Raw genomic sequence first — 16,915 nt, 5'->3', positions numbered from 1 at the left:
AGAGCCTGCAGGAACGCTCCCCTGACGTGCCACTGTATTACAGAAGGAATTTTCTTTGCAAAGTACTCTCACCGGGCACTCCGTCCCTCATCCAGAAATTGATGTCTGCTCCATCTGCAGTGTCATAAACTTCTGTAACGTTGATAGGCAGTAGCAGAGCCATGATCTCTTTCACGATGTCACGAGCTTTGGCATTACCAGTAAAAGCCAGCCCAGATGGCTTGAAGGTGCCCTCATCAGACTCCATGACGATATCAAAGTTAGAGATGTTTTCCTAAATGTGAAAGGAAAGAACATACTGGTTTATGATTTCCATTATAAGTGGCAGCTTATATTGGGTTCTACAAGTAACTGTGACAGCATAACTTCAGATTTGTTTCAGATTTATGAAATACCATCTAGATAAGCTGTTCCCACCTTATTTCGGTTTTCACTTGCAGCAATCACTTCCTACTCAGTTCTGCAGCTCCAGAAATTCTGGTGCACAGGGGAGGGTATGCAGACCGGTCAGCTTTACAATTAGATTCCTGCAAAGCTTGTTCAGACTGTGAAAGACAGCCCACTTGACAAAAACAGCTGTTGCCTCTTCAGAATCGTATTATTTTCAATACAGCATGTTGTCAACTCTGACTTCAGCTAGAGGATTGAAATGCCAAGGTTCTGCCTGACCCAAAGGAATAATGTCTGTTTTAAGTGAAGTCAGTGTTTTGCAAGGTAAGTTCTTACAGGAAACATAAAATGTTACGATTTCAGGCATAAACGGCATAACAACGTTCGCTTTTTCTATACATGGAAAATTCTTTCTAGCTGAAAGAATAAAACTTAGCACCCAAGAGCCATTTATTTGCCTCTTATACACTCAGAGCACTCTGTCACAAAAGTCTAATTGGAATGAAGTACTTACAGACTTTACACAAAGGAAATGTTACCTCTCTTTGAGAGCTACAGAACATTTTCTGCAAAGTGAAAGAGGCCAGGTCAGACTGAAGAAAGCTGTGCTTCAGACTGTCTTGAATGTGACTGGGAGAACTTCCTCGTACGTGTACAGGACTGTAGGTTTTACTCCTGTGCTCAGATATGATTCTAGACTTTTATGGTTGTCATGAGTTATTTAAGAAAATCATTACAAGAGAAAGGTGACATTCATGAGTAACAGATTCATGTCATTAGCAGGTTATACAAGCCTATGAGTCAGTACAAAATTCCATCACCATTTTTTGGATATAAAACCAAATGCAAAGTGGCTGTGAATATGATTTTGCAAATATCAAATGTTGGCCCTGTAAGCTTTCAAAAGTTCTTTCTAAGAATCTGCCAAGAATTGTGTTTTATACTCTATCTTCTCCAGACTCCTCTCTTTTTAGTTAAGCGTCATGGAATCTCAGGCTCATAGGGCTCGGAAGAGACCTCTGGAGGTCACCAAGTCCAACCCCCGGCTACAGCAGCTCCCCACAGCAGGTTGCAGGAAAGCATCCAGGTGTGTCTTGGAAATCTCCAGAGGAGAAGGAGGCACCACAACCTCTGTGCGCAGCCCATTCCAGGGCTCTGTCACCCTCACAGTAAGTAAGTTCTTTCTCATCTTCTGATGGAGCTTCCTGCGTTCCAGTTTGTGCCCATTGCCCCTTGTCTTGTCACTGGCCACCACCAAAAAGAGCCCAGCCTCATCCACTTGAATCCCACCTTTTAGATACTTATGAACATCGATAAGGAACATTTCTGAATGTAAACCATCATTGTATACCAAGCCTGAACAGCAAACTTCATAAACTGCCAGTAGTATTACTGTGGTCTTCAATTGTTTTCTTTCTCATTTAAATGTCCACACGTGTTTTTAATATGAAACTGAGAAAACAAACCACCCACAATACATTACAATGTATTCTTGCCCAGGAAAAAGGCAGTTCAGTTCTTAGAATGTGCGGGACTAACACGAAGACAAAATGCTCTGGGGAGAGAAACTAGACTCACTGGGGACAAAAAATAACAAGTCACAGCTACTTATGTACCATGTGTCCTTAAGAAAGTTTTTGCCCTATTTTTTTTTTTTCCCACTGGAAGATAGGATTAATTTTATATCTATCCACTGTCAAGTCTCAAATTAGGGTATCACAATCTTTAAAAAATAAATAAGTAAATAAAGTAGTTTGGGTTGCTTTCACTATGCCCTGCTTTTGCTTATGTACATTAGTGTTGCTACTTCCACATAAAGAAATACGCACTGAGAAATACGCTGTGCGGAATATGCATCCTTTGTCATTTGCATTTTATGGTGCAGGGATAACTAGCACTTATCAAAGCAGGCTGAGTCTGTTCAGTCTCCCTTGGCTAATTCCAGGAACAGGAGAACAAAACAGGGAGATTTTATAAAATAAAATAACTGTAGGCTCAGCTGTTTCTTTCTTTATTCCCCATACTCAATGCATCATTTAAACAAGCATTTTAAATGCAGTGCACACTTTTTTTCAGAGATTAATTCCATTTGCTGCATCCTGATACTTGCCACTTCTCTTTGCACATAATGGAAAACAAAATCTTGGTGGTGTAACTTGCTGCCTAATTTTCTGAATTTCCATACAGACTTATATCCTTTATCTTCCTATCACAAACTGGATTCCATCCTCTTTACATGATCAATGTTTATCTCTTAGGCTAAACATTTAACTGAAACTTCATAATAAATACTGCAAGGGCAAATTGGCTTTTTACAGCTTACTATTTTCACTGAAGATACAAACAGGCATGATTACCAATGCTTACCCTATTTTTAACTCCTGTATTTTAATTTATTTAATTTCTATCTAAGCTACAAGAGAATCGTTTTTATCTGCTAAGCAGAACCAAAATATAAGTGTTTCTCATCTCTAAGGCAAGCACTTGAATACTTGAAATTACACTAAAATTCTTTTGATTACGAAAAAACCACCTTGCTATACACAGGTAGCAAACAATTACAGGTACCTCTAGGGGTAAGAAACACAGAACAGCAGCAGCTGATGCTGGCAATCCCAATTATTCATGCAGCTGATTATTCAACCCAAATCCCCACAATTCTTACCAAATGTTAAGCTGGACTCCAGTATCTCATGACTAATCTACAGAATCACTAATGGCAATTCCTCTTCCCCAGCTAAAGCAGTGAGACACCTGAAAGGCCAAAGGACAGAACAGTTGTCCTGAAAGCCTTCCGTAATTTGAGACTATTAAAATTAAGAGTTATTAGTTCTCCAGAGCCTCATTCACTGGTTTTTCTTTTTAATTCCACTGAAAAAACCCACCACTTTACAGGGAAAATACTGAAGTCTTTAATGGCAAAACACTGCCCTTGACTAATGGTTAATTTGTTCCAGTAATAGGGGACATCGGTTAAACTGTCAGTGCATTTTCAGCTTTCTGGTATTGATTTACACTTTAAGAAATACCAACACTGGTATTCTGGTATTTGACTCAGAGCAGTTTGGATCCAAGTATAGCAAGTCAACAACCATGTCATGGAACCTCGGGTGAAATGACAGCCATCCCACTTGCATTACCAAAAGTGTGTTTAAATTAACACCCAAGTTTGTTAGCTGACAACTAATGCTATAGGAAAAGTCAAGAGAAAACAAGGGAAATACAACACCTACATGGATGTGACAGCTGGGAAAGAAGAAAAAAACAGAAGACATCCTCTAGCAATATAAAAACATGGTGTAATGTAATTTTGAACTGATAGTTAGGATCAAAATTATTTAATGAAGCCAACAGCACAAATAGAAACTGGAGAAAAAAAAGTAGAACAGCTGCTAGGGAAGAAAGATGTGCCAGCATCAATATGAGGTAACCACAGCCATGAGCACAGTCGTACAGCTCAGACCCTTTCTGAATGAGTACAGGGAAAATCAGGAACACAGAGATTTGGAAATCTTTGAAAGTTACCATCATTATATAGGAGGAACTTGCTGTAAAGCTGAAGATTATCACTATTTCTGGTGATAAGGTAAGAGTGAGACTTATGCTTCTGTTAAAAGATATTTTCCTGCCGTACCGTGTAGGAAAGCTCTCCATGGTTTGTTCTTATCAGGGTATTGCTATCTGATAAGCCAACAACAGAGCTCTCAGTAACTTCCAGCAAGTTAGCATAGTAGTTGGTCATGTATTTACGAGCATTTCCCTCTGTGCAAACATGCCACTGGCACGTCTTGCCCTGCACAGTATTGCTGTTTGCTCTGCAGCCATTTGCCAGCAGTCACAGAGATCACATTCAGTACTGTGAGTTTCCAGGGATCACAGACAAGAAGACGCAGGCAGCCCTGCAGACAGCACTACTCTCTGTATGCATGCATCAGATTACCTGTAGCACTGACTTTGCACAGTTTTTCTTTGACAAAGAGGCATGTCAAAGAGAAGCGCTCTTCCTAGAAAATAGCATAACTTAAAGCCTTCTGTGTTCAAATACAGCAGTATCAAACACTCTCTGAGACTCTGAATGACTGTCCCTTTATGAGAAGTTTTAGAATCATTGAATCAAAATCATAAAATCAGAGAATGGCCTGGGTTGCAAAGGACCACAACGATCATCTAGTCTTCACCTCCCACAGGCAAGGACCAGAAAACCAGCAGACCAGGCTGCCCAGAGCCACATCCAGCCTGGCCTTGAATGCCTCAAGAGATGGGGCATCCACAACCTCCTTGGGCAACCTGTTCCAGTGTGTCATCACCCTCTGTGTGAAAAACTTCCTCCTAATATCTAACCTAAATCTCCCCTGTCTCAATTTAAAACCATTCCCCCTTGTCCTATCACTATCCACCGTTGCAAACAGCCATTCCCCCTCATGTTTACATGCTCCCTTCAAGTACTGGAAGGCCACAATGAAGTCTCCCCAGAGCCTTCTCTTCTCTAAGCCCAATTCCTTCAACCTCCAACCCTCTAATCATCTTAAGTATTCATCTGAAAATAGGTAATATGTTCTACTTTAAAGTAGTAATTTAAATCGAAGACAACTTTTACAACTTTCAGCAGAAAAATGACTTTTGTAACTTTCAGCAATAGATTGATGAAAATACATCAGCCACTCTTTGGAAGCTGGCGCAGCACACACATCCCTATTGATTTCACACAGCATGTTTTTAAGTTCTGATCAGGATGAAAAGTGCAATTTTAGAATGAGAAGAGGTTCTGGAGGAGAAACTTCATCACAGTGTGTCAACAAGAGGTGATGGCTTTCTGTGTCCTCCACAGCTGTAAGGAACTGGGATAGATGTGTCCCAGCTTTCTTACAGTACAACATCCCAAATAACTGAGGAGCTGCAGTCAGCAGAAAACATGAAAGCAGAGGAACAGCCACCCTCAGAAGATATCTCCTTTAGTAACTCCAGTTTGTCCTGCACAGTCACAGAACTGCTGGAACTGGTTCTTCCAAGGACTGAACATATTAGAAAATGTTGACTTCGAGGAGGAGAAAGGATACCTCCAGTATGTACTTGGAGGCCATTCCCTCACATACCTGGGCTACCTTTGTAGCTGGAGCTTATAGATAAATAGAAACTTAATATGCATATATGAATGTATATACATATATATGCATGCATATATGTGCTTGTTTCTATGCATGAACACTTCAAAATAGTTGCTGTACAAATTGTGTTACTGAGCTATTGTTCTCATGAGGTTTAAACTATCCTGTGATAAGCAACATCATTTTTTAGGCGGAAGAACCAACACTAGTGGAAATAAATAAACATTAAGAATGTAGGGCTTCATCTGTTGGCCTGCTGTTCATGTTGAGTACCTGAAGTAACGTGGGGAACCTGATGTTTCCTTCCTGCCCTTCCTGGACAGCACAGGCAGATATTCCACCGGTTTATAAGTTTCAGATGACAGCTCTGCTACTCATTTGAGGGAACAAAACATGATAAAGGAAAAAAAGACAGAAGAGTTCTCTTAACATCACATATGAAATCTGCCCAAATGGTACCAAGATCACACATCCAAGAGACATACTGCCATGACTGATTCTGTGTCCATCCTGCTTCTAGCAGGGAAGGGAATCAACTCTTTGTGTTGCAGAAAAACCTGATTTTCATTGCAGATTCCACTAGGAGCATGATAATTCTACATCAAGAATTATGAAATCCTGCTGACCAAGAACTATATATATAAACTATAATTGATCAATTATATGAGCTTTCCTGTGGTGAATATAATCAAGTATGCTACTGGTTGTTAAATGTAATTCTGGCAAAGGCAGTGCAATAAGGCAGTGTGATTACTTTATTTTGGTAGTTTCGGACCTTTTTTATTAATTTCTTCTGTTTCTCAACTTAATGATTCACAGCAGAATTTTAAAATAGTGCCACCAACCTGACCTCCTAAATAGAAATTACCACATAAATTTATTTGCTTTAATTAAAGTTGACAACAAAATGACATGGAGGTCAAGGCACTGCCAAAATAAGCACTCAGAAAGCAAGCAGGGTTTGTGACCAAGGGATTTAGAGACTACCTCTTCATGTTTTTTATCTTTCTGCATCCTGTGCAGCTGCATTTTACCCTTTGCTGAAATAATTCTATATATCCATAACTAAAACAAATTCTTTTCTGCTCAGTTTCTTCTTTTTGTTCTTTAAATTCTTCTTGCCTTTTACTTTCTGTATTGCACAAATCTGAACTAATAGAACACAGAAAGAACCATCATGCTTATTGTTAATTTGCTGAACTCATCCCACATTCAGCATAAAAGGAAATATCTAGAGAGAAGATCGCAGTGAAGCTGGACAGGAAATTCTGAAATGCTTCATGTCGTTGGGTTTGTTTTCTTTTTGTCCCATTTCAACCCAAATAAAAAAGAATGGCGTGAGACTTTCGCACAAAGATCAGATGGTGTTAATTATTAAGTTTATTACGTGGTGAAGTGTCTACAGGAGGCTTTACGTTCAAGAAGCCATTGTGCTGTTTCCTGCATGAATACAACATAAAATGCTAGTCCTACACCAAAAAGCCTCACACACCTTTTTAAGGCTAGACAAGAGACGAAAGTCAAGGAGAGAGAACAAGGGAACAAGAAGACAGCAGTGGTCAAGACAAAAAGCAGTAGTTTCAATTACAGGGAATATTTCCAGAAAATAGCCAATAACCAAATGGTCAATGTCTTTCGTTTGGACAGAAGAGCCCACATTCAAGTCCTGGATGTATTTGGTTCAAATCACACATAAATCCATGTCTCACATTTCACCAGAGTACTTGACACCCTGGGACACGTGTTCTCTGAGAACTCCAGTTCTGAGGAGACAATGTTTTCTGCGGAAGAATCATTTCACCTGAAAGCAACGAGAAATTTTTGGGGTATTTGCTTCTTTGGAGAAAGTAACCCATTAGTAAATTACAGCAGACGCCTCACGCGAGGCGTATATACATATATACAGAGTACTTAAACTAGCAATGATGAGATACCAACATGTCAGAAAGTCCTGTTTCTGTAAATGCAAATGCAAATTCAGTTTGGGGAAAATATCAGATCTTCTAGGTAACAAACAAAAAGGAAGCCATGGAAAACACTGATGATTAATGTTTTTCAGAAAATCAAATCTTTCTTAAAATGTTCAAGCAGTGTATGGCACACACGCCAGATATTTAAGTAAGCATTCTAAACATCATTAAGATAGCTACAAAAACATATGCAGAAATACTTTAGCAATGCTTTCTCTTGTACAGCTTGAAACAAATTCTTAACACATTAATGCCTCCAATGATCCCAATAGAATTATTTAAGAAAGTTTCAATTTGGCCCAGTATCTCTTTGCTTTCTAATTACAAAATATTTTTGCATTCCTGGGAGATGGTATGTAATACTTATATTGCAAAATAATTATCTGCCACTCACAGTCCCTTAATTCAAATGGGTAAATAACTGTAACCTCCATGGCACACAGATCTTTAGCAGAGAAAGTCCAAAGCAATTAAATGAAAGTAGAACAAAAGACCAACACGAACCTCAGCAATCTGTGTGCAGTGTGAGGTACCCATCTTTGAACTTTCCCCTCTGCAAACCAAAATTGAAAACTCCAAAAGTCTATACCAAGGCAAGACAATTACATATGCTCATTTGTCCCCTCAGTAAGACATCATGAGCAGGCATATTAAATACTTCAAGCCTTGTGGAAGGCAATCAGGTACTGTTGTTGAAGGGAATATAAGAATCTGTACAGAACAGATGCAGTGAGCTCCTCCAGAACTACTAAGCCACGTTTCTCCTGCTTCCTTTATGCAACTTGGATAGGAAAACAGCAGCTGTAATGTTTCAAATTTTCTAAGCTATTTATATGGTTTGTAGATAAGAGCCATCCCCAACAACCAGATCACAAAACTAAGCACTTCACATTTAGCATTGAATACCAGGATTTGGAGCTTGATTTATACTTAGATAATTTTACTTAATTCCTCTTCATCAAAGTAAGGAGTCTGTATTGTGAAGGCAAACCCAGCCTTTTTCCAGTCTAGGAGTAAATGTAAGTACCAGCTACCAATTAAAAGCAGCAAACACTTTGATGGGTATTTTCTTTGGGAGTAAAGATGCTGGTGATTCCCCTCGAGGGCTTCTACCCCAAATTAAGAACTGCTCTCTGAGATGCAATGATGGGCACCAGGTACCCCTGTACTAATGGAGGCACTGAAACTGTTGGACAGAACTTGGCTCTCTGCTCTTGAAAACATCTTGGAAAAATCATACAAAGGAATGAGGACTGTGAGATTCTCTCCAGAAAAAATGTTCCATAAAATGAGAAAATAGTTGCATTAGTAATCTGTGTGACTGATCTTACTCTAGCTGCATTGGCATCTTATTTACTGAGTGCTGTCAGGAACAGGAGACAGGGTTAGAATGAGCTTTGGTCAGCCCAATATGGCAGCTCTTGCTTTCTGATAAAGATCTGAACAGTCAGTACACCCTATGACTAGTCTTAGCAAACAGACACTACAACACCAGGCTCTGCAGAAATAACTGAGTGTGATGCAAATAATGCCACTATCTGGGGAAATGAGTTAATTATCCCGCATCATACTAAAATCACTTTGTGGCTGCTATCTCTTATTTCTGCAGTAACTTATTCCCTATACAGCAGTGGCAACCTACAATGACAGATGATGAAAAAAGAACAGAAATTAAATTGAAAGAAAAAAATAAATAGGCTACAAAAAGAAGAGTATCTGTACTCATCCAGTCCTATATCGTCTTCATTTCTTCTCCCCTGCCACATTTCCACTGACACGAGAGTGTAATTTAGAGTGTCGAGGAAATCCATGTCTGTCTGTGCTGAATTACAGCATTCATATTTCTACTTGTTTGTAGTGAACTGAACTCATAATAAGCCCAGCTATGCAGATGAGTCATATGGACCATCTTTCATTTAACAAGGCATCTTTAAATAACACTCTTACTTCAGTTGTACTCATTAATATCAAGAATCTATGTTTTGCGCCATACTACTCTAATTGCCAGAAATCTGTACTAGTGAATCATTAAAAGGTTAAGATATTTTTCATGCTAAATATAATGTACAGTATTAATCTGCTTTAGTTTGTTATTATGAGTAATGTGATGTCCTGTTGTTGTATCAATTTATAATTCTGCCAGATCACATGGCAGGGGGGAAACAAGAACAACAAACAACAGACGGATGTCATTTCTGCTTAAATTCTCCATGTAAATTACAAATCCATGCTAACTTAGCCTGTACTTTCTTTGCAGAGAACAACATCGAGATGGAATCACGTCAGCACAGCAAAACTTGAGACATCTTTTTCAGTTTAAAAGTAAAGCAATCCGGTGTCTTTCAAACAACACCCAAATCTGCTTTATATTTTCACATTTGAGCCTTTAACCCATTTTTTGATATTACTTCTGAATATAAATCCTAGAGACTAGAGTGAAATACAGATTATCTGAAAAAAGATGAGAAGTGTATAGGACAATTTGATGTGTTCTGACAGTTCTAAAACCACAGCATAAAGCTGATTTTCCAAGACGGGAATGGGTGCTCTTTCCAAAATCCTCAGAGGTGATAAACTTCCCACAAGCAGCATGCATCAGGCACAAAATGTTTGCTCTGTCCCTTCCAGCTCTTCTAAAATGCACTTCTGTAAATGAGAAGCAGCTCTTTCCCTTGGGATGTATTCCAGAATATTTCATGCCAGTTTAATCCTGCTAAACATCAGGGCATCTGTGAGTAAATCCAGAGTCCTTAATGCACACTAAACTGCAATCTGCCACCTCTCTGAGTGGAAGAAAGCAAGCTCTTAAATTCGTCTTCCAAACTAGAGAGCTGGGCTTCCCCTATAATATAGAGGAATAAGGATGACTACATTATGTATGGGTAGTTAAAACACTTAGTAATGTTAAACAAGTTAGTCGTAGCATCACAGTGTTATCTCTGACCACTTTGTTCCTATGCAAATCGATTTCTGTTCATCACAATGAGGCTGATTCAAAGTGAAGTTTCCATGTACTAATTCTATTAGGCTGTTTACCACTGAAAGCATCCTCCTAGGAATTCATTACCTTCTTGTAAGTTTGTTGTACAGCAGGTGACTTCCAAAACACACTCTTACTCTTCTTGTCTTTAGGGAATCACAGAACTGTAGAAGTTGGATGGGACCTCTAGAGATCATGAAGTACAAATCCCTGCTAGAGCAGATTTCCCTACAGCATGTTGCACAGGAAAGCAACAAGGTGTGCATTAAACACCTCCAAAGAAGAAAACTCCATAACCTCTCCAGGAAGCCTGTTCCCTCGCCTCCCTCACAGTAAAGAAGATCTTCCTTGTGTTTTTATGGAAATTCCTGTCTTCCAGTTTTTGCCCATTGCCCCTTGTTCTGTTATTGCACACCACTGAAAAGAGTCCACCCCCATCAACATGATTCAACATGAAAAGTGCATGCACTTTTGATACTAATAAACAGTTACAGAATCTCCTCTCAGCTCTCTCTTCTCCAGGCTGAACAGTCCCATGTCTCTCAGCCTTTCCTCATATGGGAGATACTCCTTGTCCCTAATCATCTTTGAAGCCTTCCACTGGACTCCCTCAAGAACATCTGTCAATGGTTTACAGGCTGGTTCAGCCCGGTTCTGTGACAAGTGGGGTGGAGGGATCCAGAAAAGGGAAACAGGACCCCAGAAAAATTAAAAACAGTGGCAATGATCTGAGGAGAAACAAACTAATTTACTAAATATGGTATGGGAATGCAAGATAACACACTATAATGCAATATAATTAGAATCGAAGCTAATAGATCAAATATACTGAGAGAGTATGTGAAAGGTGGACAGGCCTCACCAAAACACTGAGGTGAGATGCACAGTCCAACTGCACAGCAAGGAGGAGAGCCTGACGAAGAAGGAGAGGTTAGATGACCTACCAAGGCATTATACGTATATCCCTCTGAGCAGAAATGATAACAACACAGAGAACAGTCTTCTGAGGAATGTAGTTCTTTTCTTTGGGGACAGGTACCTGGAACTGGAGCGTTAACACTTTAATTTCCAGTGCACTACAGGATGTTATGACATGGAATACCAATAACCAAAAATCGTAAAACCATGACAAACATCCCTGTTGTTTTTGAACTGGGGAGACCAGAACTGGTCGCAGTACTCCAGATGTGGCCTTAGCAGGGCAGAGTAGATTGGAGATTATCTCACTTGACCTCCTGGCCACACTCTTCTTGATGCACCTTATCATAGAATCACAGAATCATAGAATGGCCTGGGTTGAAAAGGACCACAATGATCATCTAGTTTCAACCCCCCCTGCTATGTGCAGGGCTGCCAACCACCAGACCAGGCTGCCCAGAGCCTTGAATGCCTCCAGGGATGGGGCATCCACAACCTCCTTGGGCAACCTGTTCCAATTCCTCATCAACCTCTGTATGAAAAATTTCCTGGGAAATAAAAACCAAACATATTCTGAAGACTTATCTCCAAAACAGTCTTATGCAGTTGTCCTTTGTCGCGTGCCATACTTTGTAAAGGTAGCTGTTGACAGGTGAAAAAGTTGTGAAAATGGACAGTATTTTTATCCTGATAACAGAGATTGCATAAACAGAAGTCAAGCATTTACAATATTCCAGATCACATAATATTAATAATTGGCACAGAGCATTTTAGAGTAGACACTATTGAAAATAAATTAAGACTTTTCTTGTTTTACATTGTAAGATATTATGGAAAAATGCCAGGAAGCAGAAATACATAAGCCAAACAAAATTTGTTTATATTACCAAAACATGTGGACCATTCCTCATACATTCTGAGAAAGCCAGTATGTTTGGAAGCTATGGCAGATCCTTGTGCAACATCTGCTTCAGAACAATTTTGTGATACAGTATGTTAGGCCAAGTGGAACATGTCTATACATAAACACATCACTTTGTTAAAAACAATATGAAGTTTACATTTATGATAGAAGACAAAACATTCTTTCAGGTAGAACTAGAACCACTATTTTCAGTTAGATATTAAGCTGAACATTCTGACAAAAATAATGAGTATATCACAAAACTAATGAGAAAAGTGCTGTCAAGCAAATAATCTGAAAACCTTATTTACCTTATGCAACTGGTAGTACTGCTCAGCACCTATTCCTCCTTGTTCTTCTCCTGTCCATAGCACCAAGCGCACAGTTCTTTTCGGACGAAGTCCTAAAACGTATGTTAAAATGTTATCTCTTGGTATTAGTGTTCATCATCTTCATATTCATCTATCTGAACATGTTTTGCATTGGTCTCCATTGTGCAATGGCAGAAAAACCTGAGTTTCCATTCAATGACCTCTATCTTCCCCAAACACAAACTACACAAGCTACCACAAACTACTGTACTGTGTCCAGATCTGGGGACTGCAATATAAGAAAGACAAGAAACTGTTACAGAGGGTCCAGAGGAGGGCCACAAAGATGATCAGGGGACTGGAGCACCTCTCAAAGACAGGCTGAGGGAGCTGGGCTTGTTCAGACTGGAGAAGAGAAGGCTGCAGGGTGACCTCATTGCAGCCTTCCAGTACCCGAAGGGAACCTACAAACAGGAGTCAAGTCAACTCTTTACACGGGTAAATAATGGCAGGACAAAGGGAAACAGTTTTAAATTGAGGGAGGGAAGATTTAGGTTGGGTATCAGGGGGGACGTTCTTTTCTATGATAGCCCTCATAGAAAAGAGAGTGGTGAGGTGCTGGAACAGGCTGCCCAGAGAGGTTGTGGATGCCCCGTCCCTGGAGGTGTTCAAGGCCAGGTTGGATGGGGCCCTGGGCAGCCTGGTCTAGTATTAAATGGGGAGGTTGGTGGCCCTGCATGTGCCGGGGGGGGTGGTTGGAGCTTAATGATCCTAGAGATCTCTTCCAACCCAAGCCATTCTGTGAGACTTCTAGTGTGGGTTTTGTTTTCCAGACTACTCTTTGCTTGTCTGTAGGAATGACTGGAGAGAAAGGAGCAGATTGTTGTGATGCTGCTACCAGTTGCCTCTCCTGCAGTAGCACGGGAGAAGTACATTTGTGGAAAACGCTGCAGGTATCTACAAAACATAACACAAAAATAACATGAAATAACTGACAAATTTCTGACATATATTCTGTCTTTCTGGTGGTCTGCAGTAAATAATGTATGTATGCTTTCAGCAGATTCAAATCAAATTTTCATGAGGGCTGCCATTTTTCATCAAGGTTAATTAATTGGATACAAGCTATTGGATATTTCCCCTTCTCTAAAACTGAGAGACATTACAATATTATTTTGCTTTTTATCAGACAAATGACAAGCAATTTGTACTCTGGAACGTAAAATACATTTGGCTACTGAATGTATGCAAAGCAAGGCAAACACAGGGCCATTTAGTATTTTGCTGTGATAGTTCAGTTTTCAGATATATTTTGAAGCTGTTTCTGCCATGGCAGAATTGAACAGATAGACATTGTTTATTTATTTGATTAATTATACTCATAAATGAATACATTCAAGACATCAAGTCAGAGAGCACAGAAGAGCAAGAAGACCAAGAACAAATAGTGCTCTCTGCTGATTTCACTTCAGCAAAAATAACCCCCTCAAAAATGTTAAAAAAATACACACATAAAACACACAACCAAAGAGAAGCCATATAGGAGAATATAATAAACAGTAATGCATAAATGACTTCCCACACTTTTGTGTTGAGGAGAAATAATATCAGCATCACTGTGAAAATGTGTTTTCCTAGTTGAAATGGATGATGCTTACAAATAGATCTGATCTTCATTACCTTTTTTTTCTCTCAATCCAATGAAAATCAGCTGAAGGTTTCTCTCTATCAATTCTATTAGATATCAGCTGAAGGTTTCTCTCTATCAATTCCATTAAAAATTCGAATAACTGAAGACAGAGTGTAAAATAAGTACTCAAAATCTGAAAAAAACACCTTGGATTGTACATTATTTCAATAAAAAAGGAAGATGGAGAACAGAATTAGGGGATTAAATATATTTTCTAAATGTCTATTTGCTGACTGTAAACAGTAAGGTCATCGGCCCTCATTATTTTAAAGCAACTCTCCCTCCCCCCTCCCCCCCCCACCCAAACCCAGCAGATTTCCTGCTCTCCTCCTAAATCATTACTGCACAGGATTAGCCTCCTTTGCATTTCAAATCAGCCAGATGGCCAATAAGGGAAAATTAAGATGCTAAAATAGTAATTGTGCTGACGTTAGAAAGTTTTCAGACACAAAACAACCCCAAATGTGTCAATGGCTTGGTTACAAAAAGTAGCAATTCATTCACAGCTTACGCACCCAACAGAGGTTCCAGTGAACGGTTAGGTGTGTCATATCACAAACTGCAACTACTGAAGTCTCATATCCAGCCCACTACACTACAGCTGCGAAAGCAGCAGGGCAGGAGATGCTCAAGACAGGAGAGCAGCATCTGCTGTCTGCTCCCAGCCATGGGAGATCAAGACCTGTTAGTCCACAAGTAAAGAAGTTCAGGTCTGCCACTGCTGCTATAACTCTGGCTGCTTGTGCTTGCTAAACCTTGAGCAGATCTCGGCTCACAGCCCCCTTAGCCTGCCATTGCATCTCTCCACTGAAGTAGAGGGGGAAGATGTCCTGCTGAGCTTTGCTCTTTCTACTGCTGGAGGCAGTGTAGCAGCTCTTCCAACCCCAGAGCTCAGAGATCTCTGTGAGGAGATTCACTGTGTGCTTTACTGAAGCAAAACGGGCAAGCTTAAAAAATAAAATAAAATAAAATAAAAACCCAGACCATAACCTCTGGGTGCGTTCATTTTAAATACAAAGTATATAGAAGAAAATTTCATTTCCTCATTATCTGAAAGTGATAATGTATTTATCTACTTGTTATTAACAACACAGGTATTCTGACCAAAGTACATCAAAAATAAATCCAATATTCACAAGTAAAATTACAAAGAATATTCTGAATGCGTGCCTTTATTGAAAGTATGAGGTATTATACTTAAATTACAATCTTTTTTTTTTTTTTCTTTTTAATAAAGTCTAACTATTTTGGTTTGCTTCTTAAAAACTACCTGTCCCTAAGCAAGAAAACACCATCAAAAAATAAGAAGTCTTGCAGATCACAGCACAAATGCATACTGAAAAGACTGATAAAATACCACTTGGACCACAAAACTATTTTCTGTGCTGAGTGTATCAAGTACAGAGGAATGAAGCAAATTTTACAGTGAAGGAAAACGGTTTCATATATAAAACAGTATCTCTCTCCTTTTTGAAATATGACAGTCTAAAACAAAGGACATCAGAAGAAGTTTTTTTTCAAGTTTCTGGAATATTAAAGTATATGGATAATTTTAGAAAATGCAGGAGGTTATAACTGTATCCTGCATCACTGCAAGGACCCTCTTGTGGCCTTTTTGGGTCACCCAGAACTGAAATTAACTAAGTGGCAGTTGCAGAACTCAGCACCTACTCAAAACCACCATAATCCCACCGCCTCCATCCTACTGCAGTATTCCAGTAAAAACAATAGCAGAAGCTTTACAGGACAACATTCAAAACATGACAGCAGGTACACAAACAAAATGTTCTTTTTGAACTCACATATCTTAAACTAAAGCCAAAACATATATAGATATTCACTCAGATATGGATTAATTTATGAACCTTCACACTTTCAGTATTAAAAAAAATGAAGTATCTTTTTTTTTTTACCTTACTCTTTACAGGGAAACACAGTCATAATTTAGCACAAAGGTGCATTTGGGTGATCAGTTCCTATACATTTACAGTTTATCCCAAGTAAAATAAATACTGTAGGGCATCTTATCTCATAAGTTAAAACATGAAACAAAAACATTCCCATAGTCCATCAGTGACTGAGGATATGTGTAGTAAGTACACCAGGACATGTCTGTATTGTACTTCCTCAGTGCTGGAGTTGCTGACAGCCCTTTTGCTGTCTCCAGTGCTGTACTTCTGGATTGCCCTGACCAGTATGGTCATACTTTGATGTAGCTATTAATGATTTCGTGTTCTCTTTCTTTTAAATGACCCTAATGTGTTCAAGACTTGCAGAAGTCAGCAGCAAGCCTAGGTTAGCCAAAATATCAAATGCTTGTGACAAAGAAGATCTATAATTGTACTAAAGGTATTAACTATTCATCCTGATTTCAACCATCAACTGCAATGAAGTATTTTGCAAAAAGCCTTTTTTTTGTAATTCACATAAAGTGTGAGTGCCAGCAAATAACATGGGAAAGTACACATATGTACACATGCATATATATACATTTTACATCAATTTGAAATAGAAAATGGATATTTTCCAGACATTACAATGCTTATTAAATCCACATAGGTTCCCACAGCTGTGGATGACCTATATGTGACAGGGCAGTTAACAGGGCACTATGCAAAATCTGCATTTTATGTCCTACGCATCTTGC

General features: G+C 39.2%; 1 protein-coding gene across 2 annotated transcripts in view; it reads right to left on the bottom strand.

Moving 5' to 3' along the window:
• CPQ (carboxypeptidase Q) overlaps nucleotides 1-16,915 on the bottom strand; it is a 159,450-nt gene that overhangs the window by 30,050 nt on the left and 112,485 nt on the right. For both annotated transcript variants that reach the window (XM_042868776.1, XM_042868775.1), the window contains exons 6-7: nucleotides 12,579-12,670; nucleotides 73-274 (exon numbers count right to left, since the gene is read on the bottom strand). In XM_042868776.1, coding sequence (XP_042724710.1) covers nucleotides 73-274; nucleotides 12,579-12,670 — 294 coding nt within the window. The remainder of the gene's footprint in view (nucleotides 1-72; nucleotides 275-12,578; nucleotides 12,671-16,915) is intronic.

Source organism: Lagopus leucura, unplaced genomic scaffold, assembly GCF_019238085.1.
Source record: "Lagopus leucura isolate 7727_CA_CO unplaced genomic scaffold, USGS_WTPT01 Super-Scaffold_100002, whole genome shotgun sequence".
In the NCBI taxonomy this organism is placed as follows: domain Eukaryota; kingdom Metazoa; phylum Chordata; class Aves; order Galliformes; family Phasianidae; genus Lagopus; species Lagopus leucura.
This window is presented reverse-complemented; position numbering and strand designations above follow the sequence as displayed.